We start from the raw sequence: 27,035 nt of genomic DNA, 5'->3' as shown, positions 1-27,035 counted from the left end.
ATGAAAGAGTTAGGCCAAGTCAATGCACTTATTGCAAATGTTTCCCCTATTTAATTCCCTGACAAAATTGTGTACTTAGCTTATTCACAAAGCATAGTAAAGGCAACATCAGTCGGATCTTGCTACAATGATAGTTAATTTGAATATACATGTATGGGAAGGTAAGAGGGACAGTGACTAGACTTACTGGGTTATGCTATAACTTTGCAGGTTATTTCTATTTATACGGTTTCCTATAAAAATTATTCATGTTTGAAGCTAATTTATTCAATTACACTGAGCAGACCATTGTTCCTAATTTATTCAATCTGTTTGTATTCCCTCTTTAAATGCAAAAAGCAGTGTTATAATTATAGAGAGAATACAACATCTGCTAAATTGGAAAGTTACATAAGAATTTATCAGCTGTGGTGTCAGACTAAGTTTATTATAAATTGGGAAAAATTACATAAGGTAACACTGCTCAGTGATATTTAATGTGAATTAACTAAGCAGTGTTCAGACTGTATTGTGGTTATTTTGGTAGATAACTGTATAGTTCTGTGGAGAGTGACTCCTATTTTGCTGCTTTCTGTGATAATTTCTAAGGATCTTCATTACTAGAAATAAAACTCGTGTAAAATCACAAAATATACAACTTATGTAGTCACAATTATTTTGTAGATTTCCATCCTTTTGTTTACAAATGCTCTCTCAAGATGCTTTGCAAAACACCAACTCCCACCCTCCAGTTCCACTTTTCCACCTTGTCTACCCGGCATACTATTCTTCCCATATGATTAACTTCCAACATTATTTACACATTTAGTATTCACATCCTGTACTTGGACAGATTACACTTACATGGAATGTCTTTAATGACAGCAGACAATTCTGAAAACAATATCTCTGTTGGTTCAATCATCACAGACGACACACCCGACTCCCTACTGAAGAACTTCCACTAGTTCCATTGTATCCTGACCACTGCCCACCCACCCACCCATCCATTGCAATATGGGCTGGCCAAAGCTGCCTAAAGAGACCAAAAAAAAATTTTAAACTCTCTATTAAACCAGCTTACATTCAGAATTGCCTGCATGCTGAGGAACCATCGTGAACACCTGTCTATGCACATTGCTTCGTTTGTTACACCTGTTGATGTTAAACTCTTTGGATTCATTTGGAATTCAATTAACAACTCCAAGAAGACTTAATACAAGTGCTGAACTCTACTTTTATTTTGAGTAGAAAATAACATGTGTGGTCAGTTGTCAGGAAAACGTTTAGGAAAAGAGAATGGTACATTATTAGACCATTAAAATATCACTGTACTCACTAACAGCTGGGTAAAGATGTGTCTGGATAATTTCCCCGATGATTAATGTATGCATTACATTTGGATGGAATAACTCAGTAAATCTGCAGGGAACTATTCATAAATCGAGATAATATGTCAATCTTTTATGTCATCTGAGATTTGTCCTGAGAAATTGCGGCAATTGATTCAACAGATGTTGTGTAATTCAAGCTGATCACATGGAGATTGCTAACTCTCTGGTTACAGAATGTATATGGTGTCTGTAGGGATCATGTTGTGTCTCCTCACCTTACAGTCTATTCTGAATTTCTTTTGCTCTGTTTTTTCATAATTGCATGTATATTGTGCAGTGATCAAATTTTCATTAAAAGAAATTCAAAGAAATACCCAAAACAGACTGACACAAAAATTTTTGTTTATGCACATAATGTTGGAAGAATCAAGCCCAATAGCCTGTTCCTCTAAAGTTTAAACTTTTTTTAACTGTTTGGGACAAATTTTGGTAAATTCTATTGTTCTCTATTCAAACATTTCAAAACTCCAGTTATGACTGAGATATTTGCAAGTACGCGTGTCGTGATAAATATTTTTTTGACTACTGAATTTAAATCCATTCTAGAAATTCCTGTAAACGATAACATTGCATATTGTACATGCTGTGTTTGTGTTGACAATTGGCCTATACTGGCATATTTCAATGTCCTTTTGGAAAGAGGAAGAAAAAATACACTTTTGGTCTGGAACAATGTATTTAAAATATTATCAAAATTTATGCCCATTTTACTTTAAATGTATTAAGTTGTTTAAATCAAAAAATGATGATGCCATGTCACAGTGGCTTGATTGCTATCAGCTTCATCAACTTTTCCATTTCATTTTATAGGAAGGCCAATGATAGCAACATGCATACTCAGCAACTTCCTGCCAATAATCCACTTCCTTCATTTCAGGAAGTGGAATATGGACCTTCAAATTTTATCAAGAATTTCAAAAATGTACACGTCGAAGAAATCAGATATGAATTTAATGTCTGACAGTGCACTCATATTACCGGTCATGGCATGGCAGTACATTCTAATGACACCAGTCATAGCAATACATGATAATAATACAAGCTAACTGTTACATCAGTACATAATCTCCCTGCTGAGTATTTTATTTGACACCAAAATTATTTGCATAGCCGAGTGGCAGATGTGCTGTGTTGCATAACTTTTAATATATGTTAGCAGTACTGTATGTTCCAATTTTTTTCTATTTCGGAACAATTATCTCATTTTAGGCTACTACCAGATCCTCTTCAGAGTTAATATCATGATGGCAAATTTTAACTTTGACAAAATCGAAGTTGAATGTTATATTTTCTAAAATGATGGACAGTCCATGCTTATCACACTCCTTTGGTCAGAACAGCTAAGTCTGAACTTCTATTTGATCATACAGTATTATTCATTTGAAGTTCAAATTCACCTTTTGATACATTTTATCAAATGTCAACTTTTATAAAATGAAACGACGCCCTTAACCCTGAAGTATGCAAATGGTTGCAACTGGACTCACATCTTGCACACACTCTTTAACCCTTTGAGTGCTGTAATTTTTCCCACCAAAATCTTAGTGCAACATTTTACCAATTTTTGTGTATTTTTCTTTCTTTGTTTTGATAATTTTAGAGCAAATTGACATCACATTTAATTAACTACAGTTTTTTTCAAAATTTTGGCAAAAATCTGAACAAATTTGACTGGGATATATTTTGTAAACAGGATAAAAATTGACTTTGGCAGTCAAAGGGTTAAGGTACAACCTACAAACTATGCCAATATCCTTTTACAAAAATAATGACATTTTCTGAATCCACTGATAAATTTTCCAGACAGCATTTCAGGGAGTTTTCTGTCCTTGGTTATTTTGCTGTTTATAGGGCCTTCGTGCAAATTTAGAGAATATCATGCAAGTGCATTGAAGTGATATGAAGTACTGTGTATATTCATTTTTTATATATTTTTCTGAAAATATACAATACGAAGTTAAGCATACCTTCAATGTATGGACTTTGTGGTACCTTGTTTGGTTAAGTATACTCACTTATTTCATCACTTTGATGTAAATTTCTACAAACAACTATGTCAGTGTTGTGAGATATCATGAAGTTCATTTTCTCATTATGCAAGAACTTCAAGTTCTTCCTGAAGAATTGTAAATTGCTGTGAAAGAAGTTTTTGTATCGTTGCCATGGAAGTTACAAACTAACAGCTGAGACCTGCAGACGAAAATTAGATCCAAAACGTTCAAAAGAGTAAATTGTTGTTCTTTGCAAAAGAAGGAATTTGCTGCATGTGCGTGAAAAGGTTGGCAACTGATAGAGAATGGAAAACTCTTTTCTTTAAGCATTTACAGGGGAAGTGAGAATGCTTTGGTGAAAGGGTTTTGTGTATGAATCTGAATTTGCCGTGGAGGTCACAATGCTGTTTAAGGAAGTTAGTCAATCTGAAAGACTGAATAGCATTCCTGAGGCTGCATTTGGTTTTTCAAATCTTACCATGATGAGAAAGTTAGCAGCTGAATCTGCCTCTGCAGATTGTCTCAAAGTTAATTGCACAGTTGCACACTTGATAAGGAAAAGGATCATGCATATAAATAAGTAGAACACAAACAAAACAGAAACAAAGATGTACAAAACTGAAAAAAATAGCATTTTATTCAAGAAACAAAAGTTGCAACATATGTGAAATTTGAATTCCTGTATGGTACATGTATAGGTGCATACGGTGCAGTTTGCATATATACATATGGAGAGTTTCAGTTTTGTTTTGTTTTGCAGGATGAGAGATTAATTCTGCAACCTTGGAAATGGGGATCCATAGATTATTAGGAAAATAACCTTTGTTCATTCTCTGTTCATTATAATTAGCATGTTCTCAACGTAATTATCATCACCAGTTCGCAGTTTGGCCTTCAGTTTATTCTTTTTCAAGTAGCTCTCGACTTTTGTTAACTTCCCCCACGCAAGGGAAGTTCTAGATTTCTCTTGCAAGTTCTAGTTTCCAGGCTGATCCATTTCTTCCTTTATTGGAATTAGGGGCTCTGTTTCTGAGGGAAATTTACTTCATGTTTTCGTCAGCAGAAGGTATAATGCGGATTACAAAGCAATGACAGTCTGTGACATAGCTTATTCCCTCTTTCTAGCCAATTTGTCTTTTAAAGTATTTTTCAAGGGAATGTAATGGATTTGATGAAGCAGTTCATTGTTTCAACACAAGAACCGTAGAACTTCAAGGGAAACTGCCTACTCAAAGTGAAGTAAAGGTTATACCTCATCGTCGCATATGTGAATTTTTACATTTCCTCTTAAATGCTACACCCCTAGTTTGAATGTTTCCTGCAATCTGTGCCACACAGTTTGACTTACTCAGGAACTGAAACCATCAGAATGCCAGGCATTGAAGTAATAAATGACAAAAATTATGTTCAATCTATCACAGTTGCTGTCATAACCACAACTCAGCTGTATGGAATTGCCACCAGCAGGGCATGCATTTATCGGAAACTCTTGTCTGGTACATTTGAATCATATTATACTGTTTTTAACAAATGGCTGGCTTATTTCCTCTCTTTTTTACCATATTCCATGCATGTTTTAAATTCTATAATCCGATATCCGATACATTAGAAGCACTATACAACTTGCTGTATTCATGCTGTATTATACGGGAACAAGTCTTCCACAATGATATCTTGATCATTTGTAATTATACAGCCATTTATCATCCTCAACAACACAGAACAAGAAGTACTTGTGATACTGTAATCTCTAATGAGATAAATACTCAAGTAGGGTCATCGTCAAATCTATTATCCCGGTGAAATATTACAGAGTTTCTGAGAGATGAGGCGATGAACTTTGAACTTACCTTTACCAGCATTTGTCTTAAATGCAAATTTACATGGTCCACATTTATTGCCCCAAGGTTTTTGTTGGCTAAATGTTACTCCCGATACATTATATGGGCAAACTAATTATTCACTTCAGGCAAAAGTACACTGCTTTCAGGGACTGCCATCTGCATTGTTACGAGGATGTTGTTGATTTTTGTTCAGACTGTGACTGATTTTTCTTCTCCAAAATTATCACTCTAGATGTGACAATGAGATTTTTAGGTGTTCCAAAGGTGTCAACTTTACTCTGCCACTTAACCAATTTCAGTGACAACACTAATAAAAAATCAACTATATTTCTGTCACATATATGCTTTTGTATTATCTCTTCAATACCTTTGATAAAAGATGGCATGTACATTGATGTCAACATGAAAAATTTCAAGTCCATAAGTTTTACATTATTTTCCCCCAAGAAAAAAGTTTCAGTTCATGATTACCCACAACTGAGAGAAAATATCTGAAATATCTTCAACAGACATTTGAACAGAGATATTAAAATATTTCAGATATAAAATAGTTGCACACTGGAAACACATTATGTTATTACATAGTTTGCAGGAGGTTTGCCGTTTTGTACCAGCCTCTGAGAAGAACATTCGATCAAGAATATTTTCCATCTAACAAACCTTTGATTTCCAAAGCAATCAAAATTTGCTAGGGTGCAACTGTTTTGGAAGCTGTAAATTTGAGCATTGTATATCCTCTTTATATCAAGATTCCTACCGCGTCAATGGCTAAGGGGAAATTTTATTGCAAATGACTGGGTGAGTAAGGCCCACATTGAATTTTTGGATTAATGCAGATTGAGGCAGCGCTGACCACAGAATTATGGCTTCAATGGACAAAAGAGCTATGTACCGTTTAGAACTAAACTTACTCTTCATGTTGAGCTTCATCATGGCTTTAGGATTGAATCCTGGCTCCATCATATTGAGCAACTTGATCTAAATTTAGAAAATGTAAATCTGAAGGTCCCCATCCTGCTATTTTAAGTTTTTATTCAAACAAAAGCTGAATAATCACAGAATTATTTTATCTGAGTTGAATCAGAATGGTCTTTGCTACTACGAGCAATAGGATGCAATTTTGAAATAATAGTGGTGAGTCACATTCAAACATACACTGACAGTATGGGATCAAAACATGGTTCATACAGCATACAACATGAGATCCACTGCTTTTTATCTGTGGTAAAAGTTCAGAATAGTACCATGTAAACTATTTTTTAAGATCCTATGATGAAACTTGAAGTGTTGAAACATGCTCACAAACACGTAATAAAATTAAGCCAGCTCTTAAAATTCCTGTATTCCCCTTATCTAAGATGTTTTCATCAATGCCAGCCATTATATACAGCTTTCACAAAATCTGTTCAAGGAACGTGTGAATAAATTACAAAGAATGAATCCAAGATATATATCAAGTGTACTTTGCTACTGCATGCTTTTTTACCCTGTGTCACCTTTTCAACCCAGTTTCTCTGAAATATGCCCTGTCAGGCCCTGGACCATAAAAAATTATGGCAAAGGTCCAAAGTTATACAAGATGTCAACTGATAAAGGTGACACGTAGCCATGCACTGCTGATCAACACAAACAATTGGATGTGAACACTGTCTTTTCTGCTGCAAAAATTCTTAGTGCCAAACTCTTCTTTCTCTTTCACAGTGTTTAGTGTTGTATATGTACAGGAAAAAAGTTTATGCTGGGCACATATACATACAATGTACCTATCAGTCGACCAATAGGAGTGTGTTTTCTATGGTGCCACGGACTAAAAATGACTGTGATATGCTTTATTGGCTATCTGTTCAAGTTTTCCTGTTTCCATTATTTGTGTTAATCAACAGCAGCTATGTATCACCCTTATGCATTGCCATCTTGTACAAGTTTGGACCTTTGCCATACATTTTTGTTAAAGTCCAGGGCTTCAGAGCATATATCAGGGAATATGGATGACTCAGAATAAAAACATATACCGGCAAAGTACACCTGATATATATTGGATTCATTCATGGTAATTTATTACTGTGCTCCTTAATGGATTTTGTGAAAGCTGTATATGGCTCACATGGATAAAACATATGAGGTTAAGGGGGAGTACAGCAATTTTAAGTGCTGGCTTAATTTTTATCACATTTTTGATGGGATCTTATTCAATTAACATTTACTGTATATATAAGTGACAGAGGAAAACAAAAAACTGAGTATTGACCTATAGTGCTTTAAAATAATGATGCAATGTACGTAACTTTTGTATGAATATATTTATTATTTTTATGACTTCATTAGCTCCGCTGTCAGCGACGCGGAGCTTATCAAATAGGTTGATTTTCCGTCGTCGTCCGTCAACAATTGCCTTCTCCTCTGAATCCGCAAGTCCAATTGCTTTGAAATTTTATATGCAGTTCACTTGGAGTGACCTCACTTAAGTTTCCAAATTGTGGTGAAATTTGCATATTTGTATTTTGGGGACGTTTTTTGTGTTTTTGGTAAAAAAATATTCTCCTCTGAAACCGCTTGTCTGATTGCTTTGAAATTTGATATGCAGTTTACTTAGGGTGACTTTAGTCAGATTTGTTCAAATCGTGGTGAATTTTGCATATTTGTATTTTTAAGGCAATTTTTGTCATTTTTGGTAAAAAAATCTTTAAAAATCTTCTTCTTCAAAACTACCTGTCAGATAGCTTTGGTATTTGGTAAATATGTCCCTAGGGATGATCTATTTCAGATTTGTTCAAATTGAGCAGCAATATGCAAATTTGCATTTTTAAGGCAATTTTTGCCATTTTTGGTCAAAAAATGTATTTCTCTAAAAGTACTGGTCTGATAGTTTTGAAATTTGGTATAAAAGGTTTCTACAGATAAACTGAATGATATTTATTGAAATTATGATGAAATCTGCAATTTTGTATTTTTGGGGCAATTTTTGCCATTTTTGGTCAAAAAATGTGTATTTCCAAAACAAGTCATCTGATAGCTTTGCAATTTGGTATACAGATTCCTACAGATCACCTCAATGATGTTTATTGAAATTATGATGAAATCTGCAATTTTGTAATTTTTGGGCAATTTTTGCCATTTTTGGTCAAAAAATGTGTTACTCAAAAAGTACTGGTCTGATAGCTTTTAAATTTGGTATAAAGGTTTCTACAGATGAGCTTAGTAATATATATTGAATTTCTGATGAAATCTGTAATTTTGTATTTTGGGGCAATTTTTGCCATTTTTGGTCAAAAAATGTGTATTTTCAAAACTGCTCATATGATAGCTTTAAAATTTGGTCTACAGGTTTCTATAGATGCTCTAAATGATATTTATTGAAATTATGATGAAATCTGCAATTTTGAATTTTTGGGGCAATTTTTTCCATTTTGGGTCAAAAAATGTGTTTCTCAAAAAGTACTGGTCAAACAGCTTTGAAATATGGTATACAGGTTTCTATAGATGAACTAAATTTGATCTTTTGAAATTATGCTGAAATCTGCAATTTTTGTTTTTGGGGGCAAATGTTGCCAATTTTGGTCAGAAAATTTTATTCTCAAAAAACCACTCATCAGATATCTTTGGTTGACATGTTCATAGGGATGATCCGATAAGTATGATGAAATCTTCAATTGTGTATTTTTGAAGCTATTTTTGCCACTTTTCTCTGGCCACTGCATTGAGCTATCAAAGATTTCCACCTTCTTCATCAACATGTGTCAAAAATAGTTATTCTCTACATAAACACAGCGGAGCTATATCGGCCGCTAGGTCGCTTGTATAGTATGCCAATGGAAAAAGGAAACCAATGTTTAGTAGTCGTTATTGCAGAGAGAGTGCTACCACCAAAGACTGGTTGATGCCTTCATTTCTAGAAAGTATTTGTGACCAAAATCAAAACAAAATACCAACCTTGTTGATAATTTTCCTTTTTTAAGCAGGGACACACTTTTCAATGTGATGTCGTGATCATAGAAAGGATCACTTTCATGCTGTCTTCTTCACGGTTTGGTCAAATCAACCTATAATATTAGCTATTGCTATGAAGCATCATTAGTTACCACTCATTTTATACAGCAAACTAACTCGTCATGTATGAGGAGCCTTCTCTCAAAAAGAAAAATTTGCCCTCGATGCAAAAAGCAATACTGGGATAAAAAAGACCAGGTTTAATATGTCTGGATCCAATAAACATTGTTTGCACCAAATTTACACCTCTTTGCTTATTACAGAAAGGTCAATTCCTGAATTGGAATTCACCCACACAGACATGCCACCTGTTGAACCATGCATCTCACAGACCTTCAAAGTGTTATGTTGTACAATTGACTCTGGTTGTGGTGTTGAAAACTATGGCAAAAATGTGTCTACCAGACACCATGGAATGAAAGGCTTAAGAACACTTGATAGGAAAGAATGCATACCAAGACGCCCATAAAAACAGTCATGTCTCAGGTGAAAGAAAAACACTCTAATTGTCATTCTGGTCAGTGCTAATGAAAACAGAATAATGAAGTTACAAAAACAACAATCCTACAATAACATACTTTTAATTAATAACAATTGAACTAATCAACACACATAGACTTTAATGGTTCTTCCCATCCTTAATTGATTGTTCAAGAAAATGTTTATTTTTTGTGCAAAAAGCTTGTTTACTGGCCATTAAATCCCCTTTTCTCAAAGTTGAATTAGTTGAAAGTGTCATTTGACGCCATGACATCTTGAACAATCTGAGAAATGGAAATTAAACAAGGCTTCTAATAACTTGTGTAATTTTAATACTTCTAACTCAAATACATTCAAAATGACAGACATTGACCAGGTGACATATCAAATTAAATTGAATCTATGGAAGAATATTTGACCACAGGGTATTGCAAACAATATTCGTCCAGTAGTTTACAATCAATAAATGACGAACGGACGATATACTAAACATTTTTTTTTATTATACACTGAGCCTTGTGTCTTGTGTGTGCCTATTACTTCACCCTTGCTATATCTGTATAGTATTTCAAAGAAAAAAGTTTGTATCTGTAGATTACTCTCCCTAGTCCCCTACACTAATTTGTTCTGCTGATGATCATAACTTCTTGACAAATATCATTTGCAATACCCACTGGTTTGACTTGCAAGTTCATCAACAATAGAATGTATTCTCATCTAAAGTCAGTTCCATAATTGTGAATGCCCCATGGAGGTAAAAAAGGATAAAAAATGTTTAACCCTTTGAGCGCCAACGTCAATTTTTGTCACCCTTATAAAATATACCTAAGTCAATTTTTGTCAAATTTTTGCCAAAATTTTGATAAAAAACTGTGGATGATGAAATATTGTTTTCATTTGGTCAAAAATTATCAGAAAATTACAGAAAAGTTCATAAAAATTAGTAAAATGTTGCACTAAGATTTTGGTAGGAAAGAATACAACGCTCAAAGGGTTAATGAGCTTCACAAGTGTAACTATACTACAGTTTTGTGGAGTGACCGTGCCAGATACACAATATATGTGTGTAAATGACAATCTCATTTTTAAAACACTGTAAGAGATTTTTGTCGTTCTCAAAGCCAACCTTCAGCTAATTGAGGAAAAGCAGTCGTAGATAAAAGACCACATTTACGACAAATAATATTTCACAAATTATTATTCTACATCCTAGTTTCCTGTGACAAAGTTAGGTCTCTACAGTCTGTAATGGAGATTAGATTCATTTGACCATGACAGGTTTAATATTTAAAATATCTTTTCCTGTCACACTTGAAAGCAATTGTGAAATTAGCTCATTAAGATTCCTTGTCACCTCAATGAAAAATTATGGTTCACTTCAATGCAACCCTTGACAGTCCTTGTGTGATAAATGTTGAATTAAAATACGGTAATTTATTTCCGTTTACTTTTTATCCAACCGAATTTATCAATTTACTGTACACCTGTTTTTTTCCAGTCATCCATTATTCACAAGAATTGATTAGATTAACAAAGTCAACAACCAGAGTGTCAAATTTAGCAAACTATCCTCAATTTTCACAGATTATTTCACAGAGTAATTAGTGTACACCTGCCTCTCTAAACATCCTTGAATTTACATTACAAGGATGAGGAAAATGATATCCTATGTTGGCAACAGTAACAGTATCTTCATCTCAAATTTTCCCATATTATAATTTTACCTTGCAGTTTACATTTTAAAATTCTGTGGCAAATTTGATGTAATTTTGATTCCACAGAATTTTTGAAATAAAATATTCATTTCCTTTTATTTCCATTTCAGCCCTTGATACAACCAATGTGCTCACTAAGAAGATGGTGTTTGAAATCCTATCGGCTCTGTCGGTGTACTCGACAGATGGTTACAGCATGGCTATAGATGCATTGGAATTTTACAAGGTATGGTCATCCGGTGTCATTTAGGATGAGGATTCAGGTGATTTCCAGATCAGTATGTAAAGTAAACAGCAAGCCAGTTATAAAAATATACAGCTGCATGTATCTGTCATTCAAATATTCGAAAAATATGAAATCATTTGACTGCGCAATGAACTTTTTAAAAATTGTCTGTGATTGTCACTCAAGTACATGACCTATTACCGAGTTTTCTTTGGGAATGTTTTGCTTCATAAAGTTTGTTTACTAAATTTTTGTGGTTCTATGACTGTCATTTACACAGAATGGGATTTCTGTAGCGACAGTTACTTTTACAGTCCCAATTCAATTCCTTCTGTTGATGCTATTGAACAGCATTGATGAACATTGCTTTCTTATAAGAAAATATCCTAGCTGCAGTAACATTTTCATCATCATGAAAAATTTTGAAAATATCACAGCAAAATATTTAGCACCATGTAAGGTGAAAATCAAAGTGCAGATATTTTACATACAAATTTTGATCATTAGCCATTCAAGACTAGGATGTGAAGTATTAGCCATATCAAAGGAACAGTCAATCATGTTATTCGAGTGGTGCAGCAGAAGGATATAATAAACCGCCTTGTCTTGAAGGCCTAGATCACAACATAAACACTGAGATATCGATGGTGATACTAGCACTATTGTTCATTCTATACATACAACACAAAATTCCAATGAGCTTTGGTGTGTTCATGAACTCTCCACACTGTGAAATGTACACCTACACGTACACTGACAGCATGTGTGAAGATACCATTATATACCTGGCCAACTGTCTAACCCTGGGACACTGTCACTTTGACAAAAAAAATAACGGATTTGTTTTTCAACATTGATCCCTTACAAAAAAATGTGGAGATACATTTTTATTGTTGTTTTGTTTTGTTTTTCAAGCTTATAGGATCAAGTGACCAACATGAAAGTAACAAAAAGAGAAATGTTTACATGCTGGATTACTTCTGACACACTGCAATAATAATTAGAACTGATCAACTATGAATACATGTAATCCTACTGATATTAATTGTATTTTCAATAGAATCAAACATTCAAAGTTGCATATAGCTGTGTTTTTTGCAAAAAACTGCATGAGAACAGTTTAAAATTCAAGTTTTGTTTTGAAAAATGAATGGTTTGGATCCCCTGGAAACTGGCCCATAGGAAAAAAGCTGACAAACAGTTTGTTCTTAGATTGTGTTGAATCTCAGATATATGGCCCATAACACTATGGATTATGAAAAGCATCCAGGATTAATGGATTTGCTGCTCCAGATGATTTGGGGCTGAAAGATGGTGTGAATTTCAATATAGCATATTCACACTGCAGACTCACTAGTTCATATGAAAAACGTTGCAACAATTAACCTCACAGTGCACTTTGGCATAAGTTTTGGAAATTTGCACGTCCCAGCGTTAGGTTTTTACTATCTGTGTGGGATAATATGTGTTCATATATGGTCTGTGTCTATGCATTGAGTGGGTAGACAATGCAAACTTGAAGTGAATGAAACATAGGTAGACCAGGAATGGTAGACACAGAGTGATGTAAATTAAACTATAAACTTTCAGGTACAATCAATGTGAGTTATTGTTCTCGGCAAGAATCTTCAGGATGGTATTGCCAATAGAACCTAAGTAAACATTTGACAGAGATTCATTGTGAGGGAGACTTGTCATGGCTTGAAGGTCATTAGAGGTCAAACTGTTGACTCCTATGACAATACTGCTGACTGCAAGCTTTGTCCTTAGTAAGGCTGTAAAAAAGAAAAAGTTTTTGTTTCTCATCATTGCACACACACAAATCTAGACAAGACCCTCCAGCCTCTTTTTCATGTTTGTTTAAAATAAAATGACAGTACACTATGCATGCACAAACTTTAAATTTAGCACACACTGTATGATGAAAGTTTAATAGTTTTGCTCAAAGCTTTGCTCTTACAAAAGTTTAAACTTTCGTTTTGCAAAATGAAGATATTATTGAGGGATCACCATACCAACGCATAAGTGAATTACAAGACAAGCTAATAAATCTAGTCAAGTGGGATAAAGTTTAATTACAATGAATTCGATTTCTTGAAAACAAGCCAATAAAGACCCCAGTTTCACATCAGAATGTAAAAATTGCAAATCAAGCCCAGACATGCTGTATGAAGTATAACAAAGACTTGGCTTGATTTATCTGTATGTACTTCTCATCGACATCAGAATTCATTTCAATTCTGTATCATAACCTTTACACCCCTATGTTACTGTTTATAGGTCCAATGCATCAAAGTAGACACAATGGGGCTGGACCAAATTTAGGGGGTAATTGAGGTGTCGATACCAGTCATAACGATTATGTCATGTTCATATTATTTTACATATTATCGCTAGGTACGCAAAAACCAAAGGTATCGGTTCAGCCTGATCATCAATGAACTGAAAACAGCGGAGGTAGTGGCGTACACCACAACTCTGGTGGCATTCATCAACAGTTTGCTCTTTGCAACTGAGGACACCGAGGACAGGCGACACTTACGCAGTGAGTTCATCGGACTTGGGCTGCTCGATATCATCACTTCTCTGAGGTGAGGAATGAAATATAAAAGTCAGAGTTTATCATTTGATTACTTCCATGGGTGGATCAAGTTTTATCATTTGATAAATTTCTTGAATGGATTATCTCACGTGAGGTTTACACATATGCATCCTATCAATCACAAAACCATTCATAAAGTGACTGGCCCTGTGCCAAATAAACATGCAGGGACCAGCAGCATTTTATTGACTTCTCGGAATTTGCATGTATAGACATGCAAGAATTGGCATCCACATGAATTTATATCTGGAATGCCTAAGTATCCTTGACATAAAACGCGATTCTTGGACCTTTGTATTGATTAAAATCTCTAGAATGTTCTCTGAGAGACCTGATTTCTACACTGGTCAAGTACCATGGACTTAGGGGTCAATTGAGCATTAAACAGAAGAACTTTAAACCGTTGGTGGAAGTATGATATAAATGTATTAATTTATGCAAATTGTATTCAAATTTGATTAAGCGACTCAATAAGAATGGTGAATATTCATGAATTATGCATCTTGAACTCTAGTAAGGTAGAATGCGCCTCAGAGACATACGGACTCTTAAAATTTTACAATTCTTTTCTGATCTACCACTTGTGGGGGCTCATGTTAAAGCTCTTGGTGTAAGAAAACTTTTGGCCGGCTTAGTTTTTTTGAGAATCGAAAATTATATTTTCTCCATAGAGTCAGCACAGGGGTGGTGGCCATTTTAAATAATTAGTAAATCTGGCGTTATTTGTTTGTCTAGTATCAAAATTTGCATGGTGACCCCTGATTTTTATTCTTGATTTAGTAAGAGAATCGCTGAAAGTTTCATTAAGGAAAGTTTGAGCAAAACTTTAAGTCTTTCACTTACAATGTGCATACTACCTTAATAACTAGCCAATGTACTAGTTCTATCAGATATACATGTATGATGCATTAACTGCATTCTGAATAATGTGCCCTGTGGCTCATTTCTGAACAATTTGCCCTAAATTTACCTGAAGTTTGACAAACTTTTGACCAGCACGTGAAACTATGCTGTGTGCTAAAGCGGTCAATCTCAAAACTCTCGGGAAAACAAAATTGCAAAGTTGAACCTGAATTAAAACTACAGGGGAAAAGCAACATTTGACACACTATGTTATTTTTAAATTGCATTCTTTAATGATGTATCTGTGTATTGTCACTTTGTCAGACACGAGGAAGACACCGACCTCTGCATACAACTGAATGTCTTCGACGAACAGAAAGCATCAGATGAGGAAGAAGTTGAACATTCTGCAGGAATTGACATCGACAACCCTATCGATGTTTTCCATGCTGTTTTCAACAAGGTGATAAAGACCATCTTCAGACACAACATGTAATTCTATTCCAAACAGACTTTTGCAATGTCAAGTCATTAATGTTCCATGATGTAAAATAGCTAGTACCATTGTGGAATTTTCTTTATGTGTCTCAAAATTGAAAGACATAAAGTTTGCTTAAACTTTCCACAGGAAACTTTTAATCATTCCCGTTTGAAATAAAGATTGAAAATCAGGGGTTACTATGCAAAATTTGGTACTGGAGAAACAAAGTAGCCAATATTTATTACAGGTAAATTCAAAATGTGTTAACTTTATGGTGAAAAAGTAAATTTTCCATTCCAAAAATAGGCTGATGAAAACTTTCTCTACGCCATGAGCTTCAAAGCTTTAAAGATTCAAGATATGACTCCATCAAAAAAAGTATTGTAAAAGTTTGAATGTCCAAATATCTGTCCCCAAGGCATATCCTACCTTAAAGTATAGTCAGTTTACTTCTCATTCGATGCAGTAAATCGTTACACAGTAATACACAAACAACATCAAAAATCAATCATTGCAGTTTTGTATACTGTATATTATGCTTTATTGATTGTCTGTTACATACAAAAGTAAAATGATCAAGCATACGTACAAGTTCAATAATATCCAAGAATGCAAGATATGATACTTTTAACAAAGTTATAATTTAAAAGTTAGATGCACCAACTTAATGTTTTACTTCAACATACATTTATGTTTTTCCTGTGTGTGTATATATAGCTCGTACTCATAATTCATCGTTCTCCATCAATTTTGTAGGGTTTACAAAGTTAAAAAAAGTTATCAAAGCGTAAATGTACTTACAAAGATGTTAAAGGAAATCTTGCATTTCCAAAGAAACCTGGTAAGATTTCAAGAAAACTGCATGACTGTACTCTGTATTGACAAACAATACTTTCATCAAATTAATTGTCTGCGCCTTGACAAACACTCAGACTGAATGTAGATGCTGTCATATTGTTTTTATCGAATTTTAATCTCATTTGTTGGAATCATTTGGTTTGTTTCTAGGTTAGCAACTCACCCCAGGGAATGGCGCTGTTGTCAATTCTGCAACACTTGCTGCAACTTGAACCTGACAACCCTGTATCAGACACCATCTGGGAAACCATGGTGACATTCCTCAGACACGCGTTGGTGCTTGACAGCCAGAAACAGATCAAGGATCTGATGGATGCTGATATGAAACAGAGGAGAGTCAGTGACTTCAAGGGAATCAGCCAGAGTTGTAAAGACAACAAGGAAATACAATGCAAATTAGATTCTGTCACCAGTACAGGTCCTAATATAGTCTATAAAGAAGGCATGGTAGATTCAAATGAATCTGAAAATTCTTTGAAATCAAAATCTGCTGAAATGCGATGTATTGATGAAGAAGTGTTTGAGAAAAAAGAGCACACAGTTTCTTCGTCGCCACCACTACAAATGACAAATGGAGAGAGATCAGGAAGGGAACCAGCACCCTCAATGAACGGGATTTCTGATATTGAACCAACACCCATCACAACTGAAAGGTCTAAGACAGAAGGGAGTCCAATTGTTAATGATACTGCAGAACCGAAAGTCTTGCCAGCTGTAAACGGTATTTCAGAAACAGCATCACATACAGATGATCTTGATAAAGATGCACACGTACTTCAGGTATCTAAACCAATTTCAGATGAAAATCAGCTATCTCAACCAACAAGTTCACTTGTAGAACTAGAGGCATCAATGCCAACAATCTTGCCCGGAAACAGCAAGACATTGAGTTCAAAGTTGCCAGATCTTGATGTACCAGACACAATATCAGGCTCTAAAGGACAGTCTGAAAAACCATTAAAAGATACAGAAGAGTCATGTTTACAACCACAGCCAGAAAGTTCAACAGTAAAATTATCACAACCACTTCTTCCAGATTCACAGGTATCACCACTTACAGATTCAGGAATACCACCACCGCCACCACTTCTTGGTTCAGGACTACCACCACCACCACCACTTCCTGGTTCAACAATACCACCACCACCACCACTTCCTGGTTCAACAATACCACCACCACCACCACTTCCTGGTTCAACAATACCACCACCACCACCACTTCCTGGTTCAACAATACCACCTCCTCCACCACTTCCTGGTTCAACAATACCATCTCCTCCACCACTTCCTGGTTCAACAATACCACCTCCTCCACCACTTCCAGGTTCTGGAATACCACCACCACCACCACTTCCAGGTTCTGGAATACCACCACCACCACCACTTCCTGGTTCTGGAATACCACCACCACCACCACTTCCTGGTTCTGGAATACCACCACCACCACCACTTCCAGGTTCTGGAATACCACCACCACCACCACTTCCTGGTTCTGGAATACCACCACCACCACCACTTCCAGGTTCTGGAATACCACCACCACCACCATTTCCAGGTTCTGGAATACCACCACCGCCACCACTTCCAGGTTCTGGAATACCACCGCCACCACCACCTCTTCGTGGGTCGGGAATACCTCTACCACCAGGTTGTATACCACCTCCCCCACCACCAGGTGGAATACCCCCTCCTCCAGGTGCAACAGTGGCACCAATGCCTAATATGTCATTCTACGCACTGGCTGGAATTGGAAACACTGTTACCGGTGCTCCAAGGCCAAAAGTAAAGCTGAAAGTCTTGAATTGGACCAAGATACCACCAAACAAAATTAATGTAACAGGTACGTAGGAATATCAATTGTAAACACATCTCGACTTTGGTGAAATTTAGTCCAAACCTTCATCACAGAATTATAGTTTAAGTGCTCTGATGTCAAACATTGGTGGTAGCACCTGTTTTCTCATCATTGTGGTGTCTAAAAACTGTTGGCCAATATGCTAATTGAACTTGAAATTCCTTTGTTTGTTCACAGCAATATTGTATCTCTTAAATACCGTCATTGTTTGTGTTCCGCTTATATCAAGATATGTAATACTGAAGTATTTGGGTAAAATAATAAGTTTTTCACCATTTGAAAGTGAAAAATTTGCATGCATATACCGGTATATCAGAACTTGTATGCTATTGGATCCGTGAATTAGCTTTATAGACAAGCTTTAACATGACATCAAGTCAAATAAATGGATATTGTCCCATGCAGCAATTGTCACTTTAAAACTTGCATGTCATATACAAATATCCATGATCCAAGGTAAATGATTGTACTTCAGAGTACGTATGTATGTATACTTTTTGGTACGTTTTTCATCTGCTGTCATATTTTTTCAAACTAGGAAGAAACATTTGGCGGTCCATATCAATAGAGAACCCTACGACGGAGGTGCTGCCTGAGTATGAGAAACTAGAGGAGTTGTTCAGCCAGAAGAAACCAGGATCTATGAAGTCTAAATCAGAGAAGACAGAGAAACCAAAAGAACCAACTGAGGTGAGGATTGAAGCTGCACATTTTAATAATCAAATATTTTGTGCTATCTAAGTGCTTATGGATGAATTTTATCGATGAAGTGTGTCTGGACAAATATTCCATTAGGCGTAAGGTGAAATCAGAAAAGTAATCATGATAAATCATAGTAACTACCATAGACAGTAGAAGCGAGGCTGCTGTGTAACTATCCTGTGATGATATTGTTGTAGTCACATGATTGTCACATGATCTGTACACATAATTTCCTGCTATCTGTGTCACTTCTGACACCATTTATTATGTCAGTTTTTTTGTGCATTGTAGGGACACCATGCCCCCAAAAAACATGTGTACAACATGCTTTTGCCTGAGGGTTCTGAAGACTTTGTTAATATTTTACTGTCACTGTCATTGTTATTTTGATGTATGCAGAGTACTCTCAGCAAAAATTAAATGACATATCAAGTCATTACAAATATGAATATACATATATGCAGATCAATTAAATAAGTTCATTCTTAGATGTTATTTGTCAAATTTTGGTCAATATCAGGTAGTGTTCAAGTGACATCAGGTAGTAATTGAGTGATGAGTCTGTCTTTTGAGAAGTTGCACAGCAATGAATCAAAATTTGGGCACATTATTAGGAAACAGGTACCAGATATGTCAATGTTATCATGAAATTTAGCTAATCTTTAGTAGCAGCTCTCCCTACCAATCATGATTTCAGTGTCATATTGCAACTGAGTGAGCAAGCAGTGGAAACACTGTAACAGTATATATGACATGATATTATTTGACTGCCATGACCCTGCCAGCAGTATTTTATGACCCATGTTACTGTTCATTCAGAGAGGTCCAGCAGGCCAGACTCCCTTCATTTTCCCCTCGAAGTGAAATGACATAAATCATCCAGGATCATGCCAGTTTGCTTTCCCTCAGAAAAAAGAAAGCATACATTGATACAAGAGCCACAGAAATCCTGACAAAACTCCTTCTTGCATCTTGAGAAACACATTTATTTTGTGAATCATTTTTGAAGGTGTCGTGTATAAATGTAGAGACATCATTAATAGTATAAACATAATACTGGAATATTGTCGTTTATCTCAGCCATTCAAGTGAAAGTTAACTTGCTAATAATTTATCTCAGAGCAAAACACCATAATTCACTAGTTAAATGCAGCTGCAATCATTAAATCAATCATTGAATCATTAAACAGCTGTAATCCTATTCTGTTAACATAATCAAACCACTCTGTAAATTACCTAGACATGTTTCCCACACAGCAATTTTGGTCACTCACCCAAGGAAATGCCATTTGCTTTGCTCATTATTTTTATTGAGCAGTTTGTCAAAATCAACAAGAACTTCATGTGGCAGGGCTTTACACAGATCTTCATGGATTCATTTTTTGAGTGTGAAGTAAGAAATGTGTGATGCCAGTCACACTCTTGGCAGTTTTAACTCATCCATAATTTGATCGGTTTTTGGCAAATATTTAAAATATTCAGATGATAACATCCACTGTGTAAGCACTCTTTTGTTACTCTTAAGGTGCGTGTACTCTTGCTTTAAAATTTGAAAAGAAACAACGTAATGAAAAATATAAGCAGTGCTTTTGCACATGAAACTAAAAATGTCATTTGAAATTCTCAAATTTCACAAACTAGAATGTGTAAATTTTATCCCATTTTGTCAGAATTTTAAAATTAAGTCAAAGCTCTGGTTTCTCATGTTATGTCTAGACAGCAAAATAATCAAGATTTCTTAAATATAATCATGCCTGACCAATATTATTACGGTATTTTAACAACAGTGTCATACATATTGTCAATCAATTAGCAAAATATTTAAGAATGACAATAATAAATAGTTATATTCAATCATGGCATGAAAAATTAAGTACGGAAGGAAATAAGTTAGAAATGTATAAATTGTTGAAGACTGATTTTGGTTTAGAAAGTTATCAATAAGAAACAAAGGATTTTAATATAAGAAAAATAGTTTCAAAATTAACGCTGAGTGATCATAAACTTGAAATTGAATGAAGAGAAGAAAACCAAAGACATCAGCTGATAGATTTTGCAAGAAATGCCTCATTAATGCTGTTGAAGATGAGATGCATATTTATTTTGATTGCCAATGTCATACTCAAGCAAGAAAAAGAGTGTTTAAAAATAGCAAATTGCTAAGAAATAACATATACAACAAAGAAACTGCTTTAAAAGCTATCATCAAGTGCAGTCTGGCTTTTTGGGTGTTCCTAAAAGATACCATATATAAATCTCAGTAAAACATATAAATCAGCAGTATATTAGATATCTAGTAATTTGTAATGTGATGTAATGCAATCTTGTCAAATTTATTTTCTTGTCAATTATCGTTTTTCTCCTTCCCTATTTCGTATATTTTATTAGTTTTATAGCTAATTTGTTAATTATTGTTGTTATTGTCATGATTATTATTTTTTTACCATACTGTATCAACAGACAATATAGTAGTGTAATGAAGTCATTATTTTGATAATGCTCTATGATTAGAATGGATCACTCTCAGTAAGATCTATTTCAGGTCATTTATCATTTCTTTCAATTCCCTTCATCATAAATAATGATTTATTTTTACTTTCCTTATTCCCGTAACATGTTCCACTGAATCATTCACTCACGTACATTGTTGGCAGATTGTCCAAGCTTATTGCTTCAGGCTGTATTCATTTTTATGAATATATACCACACTCTTGGTTTGATAAGCTTTTTCTTAGTATTATTACAATCAATGTTATGATTTTAAAACTGACGCTTTTAGAAAACAGCTTGAAGTTAAACCAGAAGAGGCAGCAGAATTGGTGTGCACGCAGCAAACAGCAAATCTACATGTATTATTGGAAATCTCATGGTCAAGAAAGTGTTAGCTCACGGTTCTGAGTAGGGATGGCATAAGACTTTTATGAACATGAATGCTTTGTACAGATTAATAGAACATACATGTACCATAGGTTTGATGCAATTCATACAGTCCTGTATCACCACAGGGGATAATGGCTCCAAAATCTGTTTCTGTTTTAATTCAGATTCCTTTTTAAATGTTCTACACAGCATGTGCCATACTTTTGGGCCACCCAGGCTGTATAGAAATTAAGGTGTCAGGATTCCGTCTTGTGCCTGGCAACTCAGCGTGTTCTCTCATGGAAGTACTCTATGCCAATGTGACACCATGGGATAGAAAGCCATTAATGCTAGGTACTGTGTCTTCGTAGAGTCAATTGTTAGGGTTGTAAGGATTAGATCAAAGCAACCTGGTAAGCTTTGATTTGATTTGTGTCAGAAATTTCCAACAGTTCTATTATTCTGCACAGTTCTATTTGAAGTACATGTAGAGTTATGGTACATTAATGTATCAGCAATGCATCATTATGACTGAAGACTGTCTTGATTGCCATATTCTCCGTTTGCTTCCTTGATCCGCAGATCAACTTACTGGATGGCAAACGCACGCTGAACCTTAACATCTTTTTAAAGCAGTTCAAGATGACCAACGAAGCTATTGTTGAGAAGATACAGAAAGGCAACAACGTAGAATTGGGAGAGGAAAGAATACGAGGTTTGCTGAAACTTCTACCGGAGTCATCTGAGGTAAGAGGAGTGAAAAGAGATTTTGATACTTGTCTCATTCAACAAACGGCATAGAATAATTTAGCTCCTAGTATTATTCTTCTATTTTTACTGATTAATCAACAAAGTATTATGCTTTTGATGTCAAGAAATCCTTTTTAGACCCTGTCTCATATCAACAACATACCGAATGAAAGTTTTTGAAGTGAAAGGCATCAACAGATACATCTAATTCTTCTGTTTGGGACTTTGCCAAATTAGGCCATATGAAAGGTTGGTGTACGTAATCCCATCAATTTGAATTTCGAAGGTAGACTGTCAGTATGGAAATGGAGTGAAAACGTCACTGAGTGCAAAATAAACTTAATACTCATCCAAGAATGATTGAAAGTCTTACTCATCCCAGGATGATGATGCCTGCCATATGATCCAGTTTTCAGGAAATTTTGTAATTTCTAAATATTGCTTTATAACCTTTGCTGTTCATATTTCCAAAACTTTTTGTGCCATTTTTCTAAAATTGCTGATTAAGAGATGGAAATGGATTATCTGGCCTATGATAGGTGAATGCTAGATGGTCAATGGCCATTGTCTTTGACTGTATGTATAAATGCAAACTTCAGACCAGCTGAGTACCGTGAAGCTTTGTACAAAAGTTTAAAATGGTGTAAACAGCACCATAGACCAACACAGCCTAGTTGTGGTGGTGTGCTATACATGTACTATTAGTTCCATGACATACTAGTGTTTCGGTGCGTGACAAAAGTATTATATTTTCACATAAACTCTAACAAAGTCCTATCTAGAATGAAGTCACCACAAACGTATTGTTTTGAGTACAGATGTTTAAACTGATCACTCTAATGAAAAGATCAAAGGTAATAAATAACAAAAGGCCTACACTTTCAATGCATCATCTTAAACGTTACTGTTTTGTCTACAACTAAATTCCTTTGAGTATTTAAGTATTATGTCGTTTGATGTGGCTTTTGTGGCAGTTTGCATTTTACTGCAGTTTTCACCACAAACATTAGAATGAGACAAGTACATACAAGTTTAATTGTTTTCCAATAAACTGTAAATACTATGTCTGCTGCTCCTTTTAATAGTTCCTCTTGATACTTCAATTGTGAATCAAAGTGTATCTTTATGTCACCACAGTTTATAAATTTGGAAGTCTTTTTTTAATGGAGTACTACAGGAGACTTACAGTGAATCTGCTGGTTTTAGGCCATGGACTGATGACTGTAGTCCCCAAACACCACTGATTGGATGAAAAATCCTGCAATTTCACAGATTGATCAATACCATTAAGAAGCCTAAAATATGAGTGACGCTTTCACCGCAAACTTTTGTAACAAATCTTTAGTTTTCCAGGTGAAATGTGGGTACTAGAGTGAAAGGGTGATGGCATTCGTACAGGTGCACAAGAATGGATTGAAAAATGTTGTTGATTTACATCAACGTTGGTCAGACTGTAGATAGATTTGATCACCTCAGAAGGATGGATATTATAGCAGAATGTAGTTAGGAATTTCTACATTTAGTTTTCATCTGTTTCTTTCCAAGGTTGATATGCTCACGTCGTTTACTGGTGACAAAGAGAAGCTTGGCAATGCAGAAAAGTTCTTCCTTCATCTCTTGAAGCTTAAAAGGTAAGTCAAGTGATGGCATGTAAGACATGCTCTGATTGGTTTATAATGACAACCTACTGAACTTTCAGCCAATCAATAATCACATAGGTTTGTATCAGTTGAATATGGACCTGCAAAATTCAAAATCCAATTTCAATTCACTTACAGCACGCAGGACCGTGGTTACAGGCAGATGTGACCCACCACTCAATTTATTTATAGTTCATGATAAATTTAATTTCTCCTCAGGCCAAGAAGTTTAATTTTGGTAAACTTCACTGTAATTTCTTGTACATCATGCAGATATGAGCTGAGACTGGAGTGTATGCTGATGAAAGAGGAGTTTGCTTCAACAGTAAGTTACCTCAAACCAGCCTTGGAGTCTGTCATCAAAGGTGGTCAATGTGAGTATCTCATATCTCAATGCTGTATATTTTCCAAATAAACTGTTTGTCTAGGTTACTGGTACATGTCTCGACAGTATGACGTCCAGTCGGCACTTTGTAACAGAAAAGTCACACCAGACTTGGTGTTATTATTTTGAGGAAAGAACTGAGCAAGATTTAAATAGCATCAATGTTATTTTTGAAAAGTGATGTGATGGAATGTTAAAAATTTTAAATCATGTTTTCAAACCCTCTGCATTTACCATTACTTGAAGGCTTGGTATTCATAACCCCTAGCCAAGCACTTTTATTTGCAAAATATCAAATTGACAAGTCAGGGCAAAATGCCTTCAATGTGATCACATGTTATTTCTTAAGACACCGTGGTCCTTACTTACTCAGCATTCTCCCCTGATACAAGAAAAAGTTGTGAGAATAGGTGTGTGAAAGATTTTCAATGTATTATTGTTATGAACTCTTGAAAGCCAAACAGTAAACTGATTTATCGGGAAGGTCCGATCTCTTGCTTTTCCATACAGCCATGATGTCAATTTTACCCTCCACTTGTCCAGCTATATATAGTGTGTTTAAATAATGCCAAATCTGAAGAGAACTTTACAGTATTAAAGATTTGAAAATTATTTCAAGGTTTCCTGTTTGAGGCATAGCATACATGATGTGAACATCTCAAATTATGATTTCTGTCAGCAAGTATATATAGTGTGGTAGAGGGTAAAGTTGTCATGATTTGCTACAGTTTTAATGTCTGTAAGTCAGGCAAGAAATATGCAATCTTATTTTCATTTTTTCCATTTTATTTAAAGGTGTCTTGCAAAGCAAAGCATTGGAGGAGTTTCTTAAACTGGTACTTGCAACTGGTAACTACATGAACTCAGTAAGTCTCTCTCAGTGCCTTCAATTCTGAAATGGTTAGAATCTTGGTGTGTCAATGGGTGCTGGGACCTAGCAAAAGATGAAATTGTGTAGGTCAAAGGTCATGTTGCAGCTGCTCATGAATATTCAAATTGACAAAAAGGTCAGACAACACATTTTGAGCAGGATCTGTAAAACAGTACTTTCAAAACAGATGTAAACAGTACCCAGTTGATACTTTTAATGATTGTAATACAATCTGAGCAACACAATTAATTTCAACATATTGCAAAATATACACACTTGTGTTACAAACACAAATCCATGCAATTTTTTTGCCGAGTAAATATCATCCATGTTTTGCACTGTTTAGACTACAAAAATAAGTAAGTACTGTTACTTGTATTCAGAGTAAGAGAGATTAACAGTATCAGCATGAACTGTGTTTTGCGAAAAATGCTCAGAAGCCATGACAGAAAAAATAAACCTCAATGACATCTGTATGGAGTTAGAGTCTGTTGTTTTGATGTGTCTCTGTTACAATACCACTGATGTGTAAAAAAACATTTTTCAGAGACATAAACACTGCATTGTTAGGGTTTTCCACTGACTTTCCAAACTGAATGACATCATCAGTTGCATTAAAAGAGGAAATTGTTTGGCATTCTTTCCATATTCTTCAGCCTGAGCTGTTCAAAAGGGAATTGAAACCTTTGTGTAAATACACATTGAATTCATAAAAGCCCTGAACTTTGCCAGTGTTCAAATGCTAGTAACTCTATACTGCACAATGTGTCTGAAAGTGATGAATAACTGTATGTGCTAGGGTTTGAGCACATAATGTTGTTATAGTTCAAACAAAATTTCTATCCTTTGTATTTTGCCTAAGTTCAAATCGTACACACTTCTAGTATTCAATACAGCCTCACTCACATTTTCATTTTATTTTTTTACATTTTCTCATAATTGCATTTTTTTACATTTTCTCATAAGTTCTGTTGTGATAATGTTGAATTTTTAATTTGGATGATTGAGACGATGACTGAAAAAATTTGCAACTCAGAAGATTTGCTAAAATTCAAAATATGTTTGACATCAATGTTAGGAGCCCAATTAGCTCCATATTCATGGAATGTGACATAAAGACTTGTTATTCCTATCAATGTCTAATCTGACAGCTCTCCTTCATTTTTTTCCCTTCAATAGGGTGGCTACGCCGGAAATGCAGTTGGTTTCAAAGTGTCCTCCCTTCTGAAGTTGAGTGACACCCGTGCCAATAAACCCAGGGTGACCCTATTGCATTATTTGGTGGACGTCTTCGGTGAGAAAGCACAGCACAACTTCTCTCAGCTGCTTGCAGACTTCCGACCCGTCGCTGATGTTTGCAAGTGAGTCACAGTGATCGAGCACAATGTCATCAAAATGCTTCTGTATTCTGTCTGAATTTAAAGTGACAATGTCCCAAAGCTGTCATCAAGTTTTGATTGCTTTTGGTGTCCTTTATAATTTATGATGAAAATAAAAGAAGCAATATCGGATACCCATGGACTACATATGTGGCAAAGTACAAATGTATTCAATCAAACAGAGTCACTCCAAC

General features: G+C 35.2%; 1 protein-coding gene across 4 annotated transcripts in view; it reads left to right on the top strand.

Annotated features, from left to right (window-relative positions):
- Nucleotides 1–27,035, top strand: part of LOC139131790 (inverted formin-2-like) — a 41,987-nt gene that overhangs the window by 8,598 nt on the left and 6,354 nt on the right. For 2 of the 4 annotated variants that reach the window (XM_070698052.1, XM_070698049.1), the window contains 10 exons: nucleotides 11,501–11,616; nucleotides 14,014–14,207; nucleotides 15,386–15,524; nucleotides 16,551–18,240; nucleotides 18,794–18,945; nucleotides 22,399–22,563; nucleotides 24,112–24,197; nucleotides 24,480–24,580; nucleotides 25,387–25,457; nucleotides 26,642–26,823. In XM_070698052.1, the coding sequence (XP_070554153.1) occupies nucleotides 11,501–11,616; nucleotides 14,014–14,207; nucleotides 15,386–15,524; nucleotides 16,551–18,240; nucleotides 18,794–18,945; nucleotides 22,399–22,563; nucleotides 24,112–24,197; nucleotides 24,480–24,580; nucleotides 25,387–25,457; nucleotides 26,642–26,823 (2,896 nt within the window). The remainder of the gene's footprint in view (nucleotides 1–11,500; nucleotides 11,617–14,013; nucleotides 14,208–15,385; nucleotides 15,525–16,550; nucleotides 18,241–18,793; nucleotides 18,946–22,398; nucleotides 22,564–24,111; nucleotides 24,198–24,479; nucleotides 24,581–25,386; nucleotides 25,458–26,641; nucleotides 26,824–27,035) is intronic. The other 2 variants (XM_070698051.1, XM_070698053.1) reach the window with 2 other exon arrangements.

Source organism: Ptychodera flava, chromosome 4 (assembly GCF_041260155.1).
Source record: "Ptychodera flava strain L36383 chromosome 4, AS_Pfla_20210202, whole genome shotgun sequence".
Lineage (NCBI taxonomy): Eukaryota > Metazoa > Hemichordata > Enteropneusta > Ptychoderidae > Ptychodera > Ptychodera flava.
Note: the sequence above shows the minus strand (reverse complement) of the source record. Positions and strands in the feature narration are given on the sequence as shown.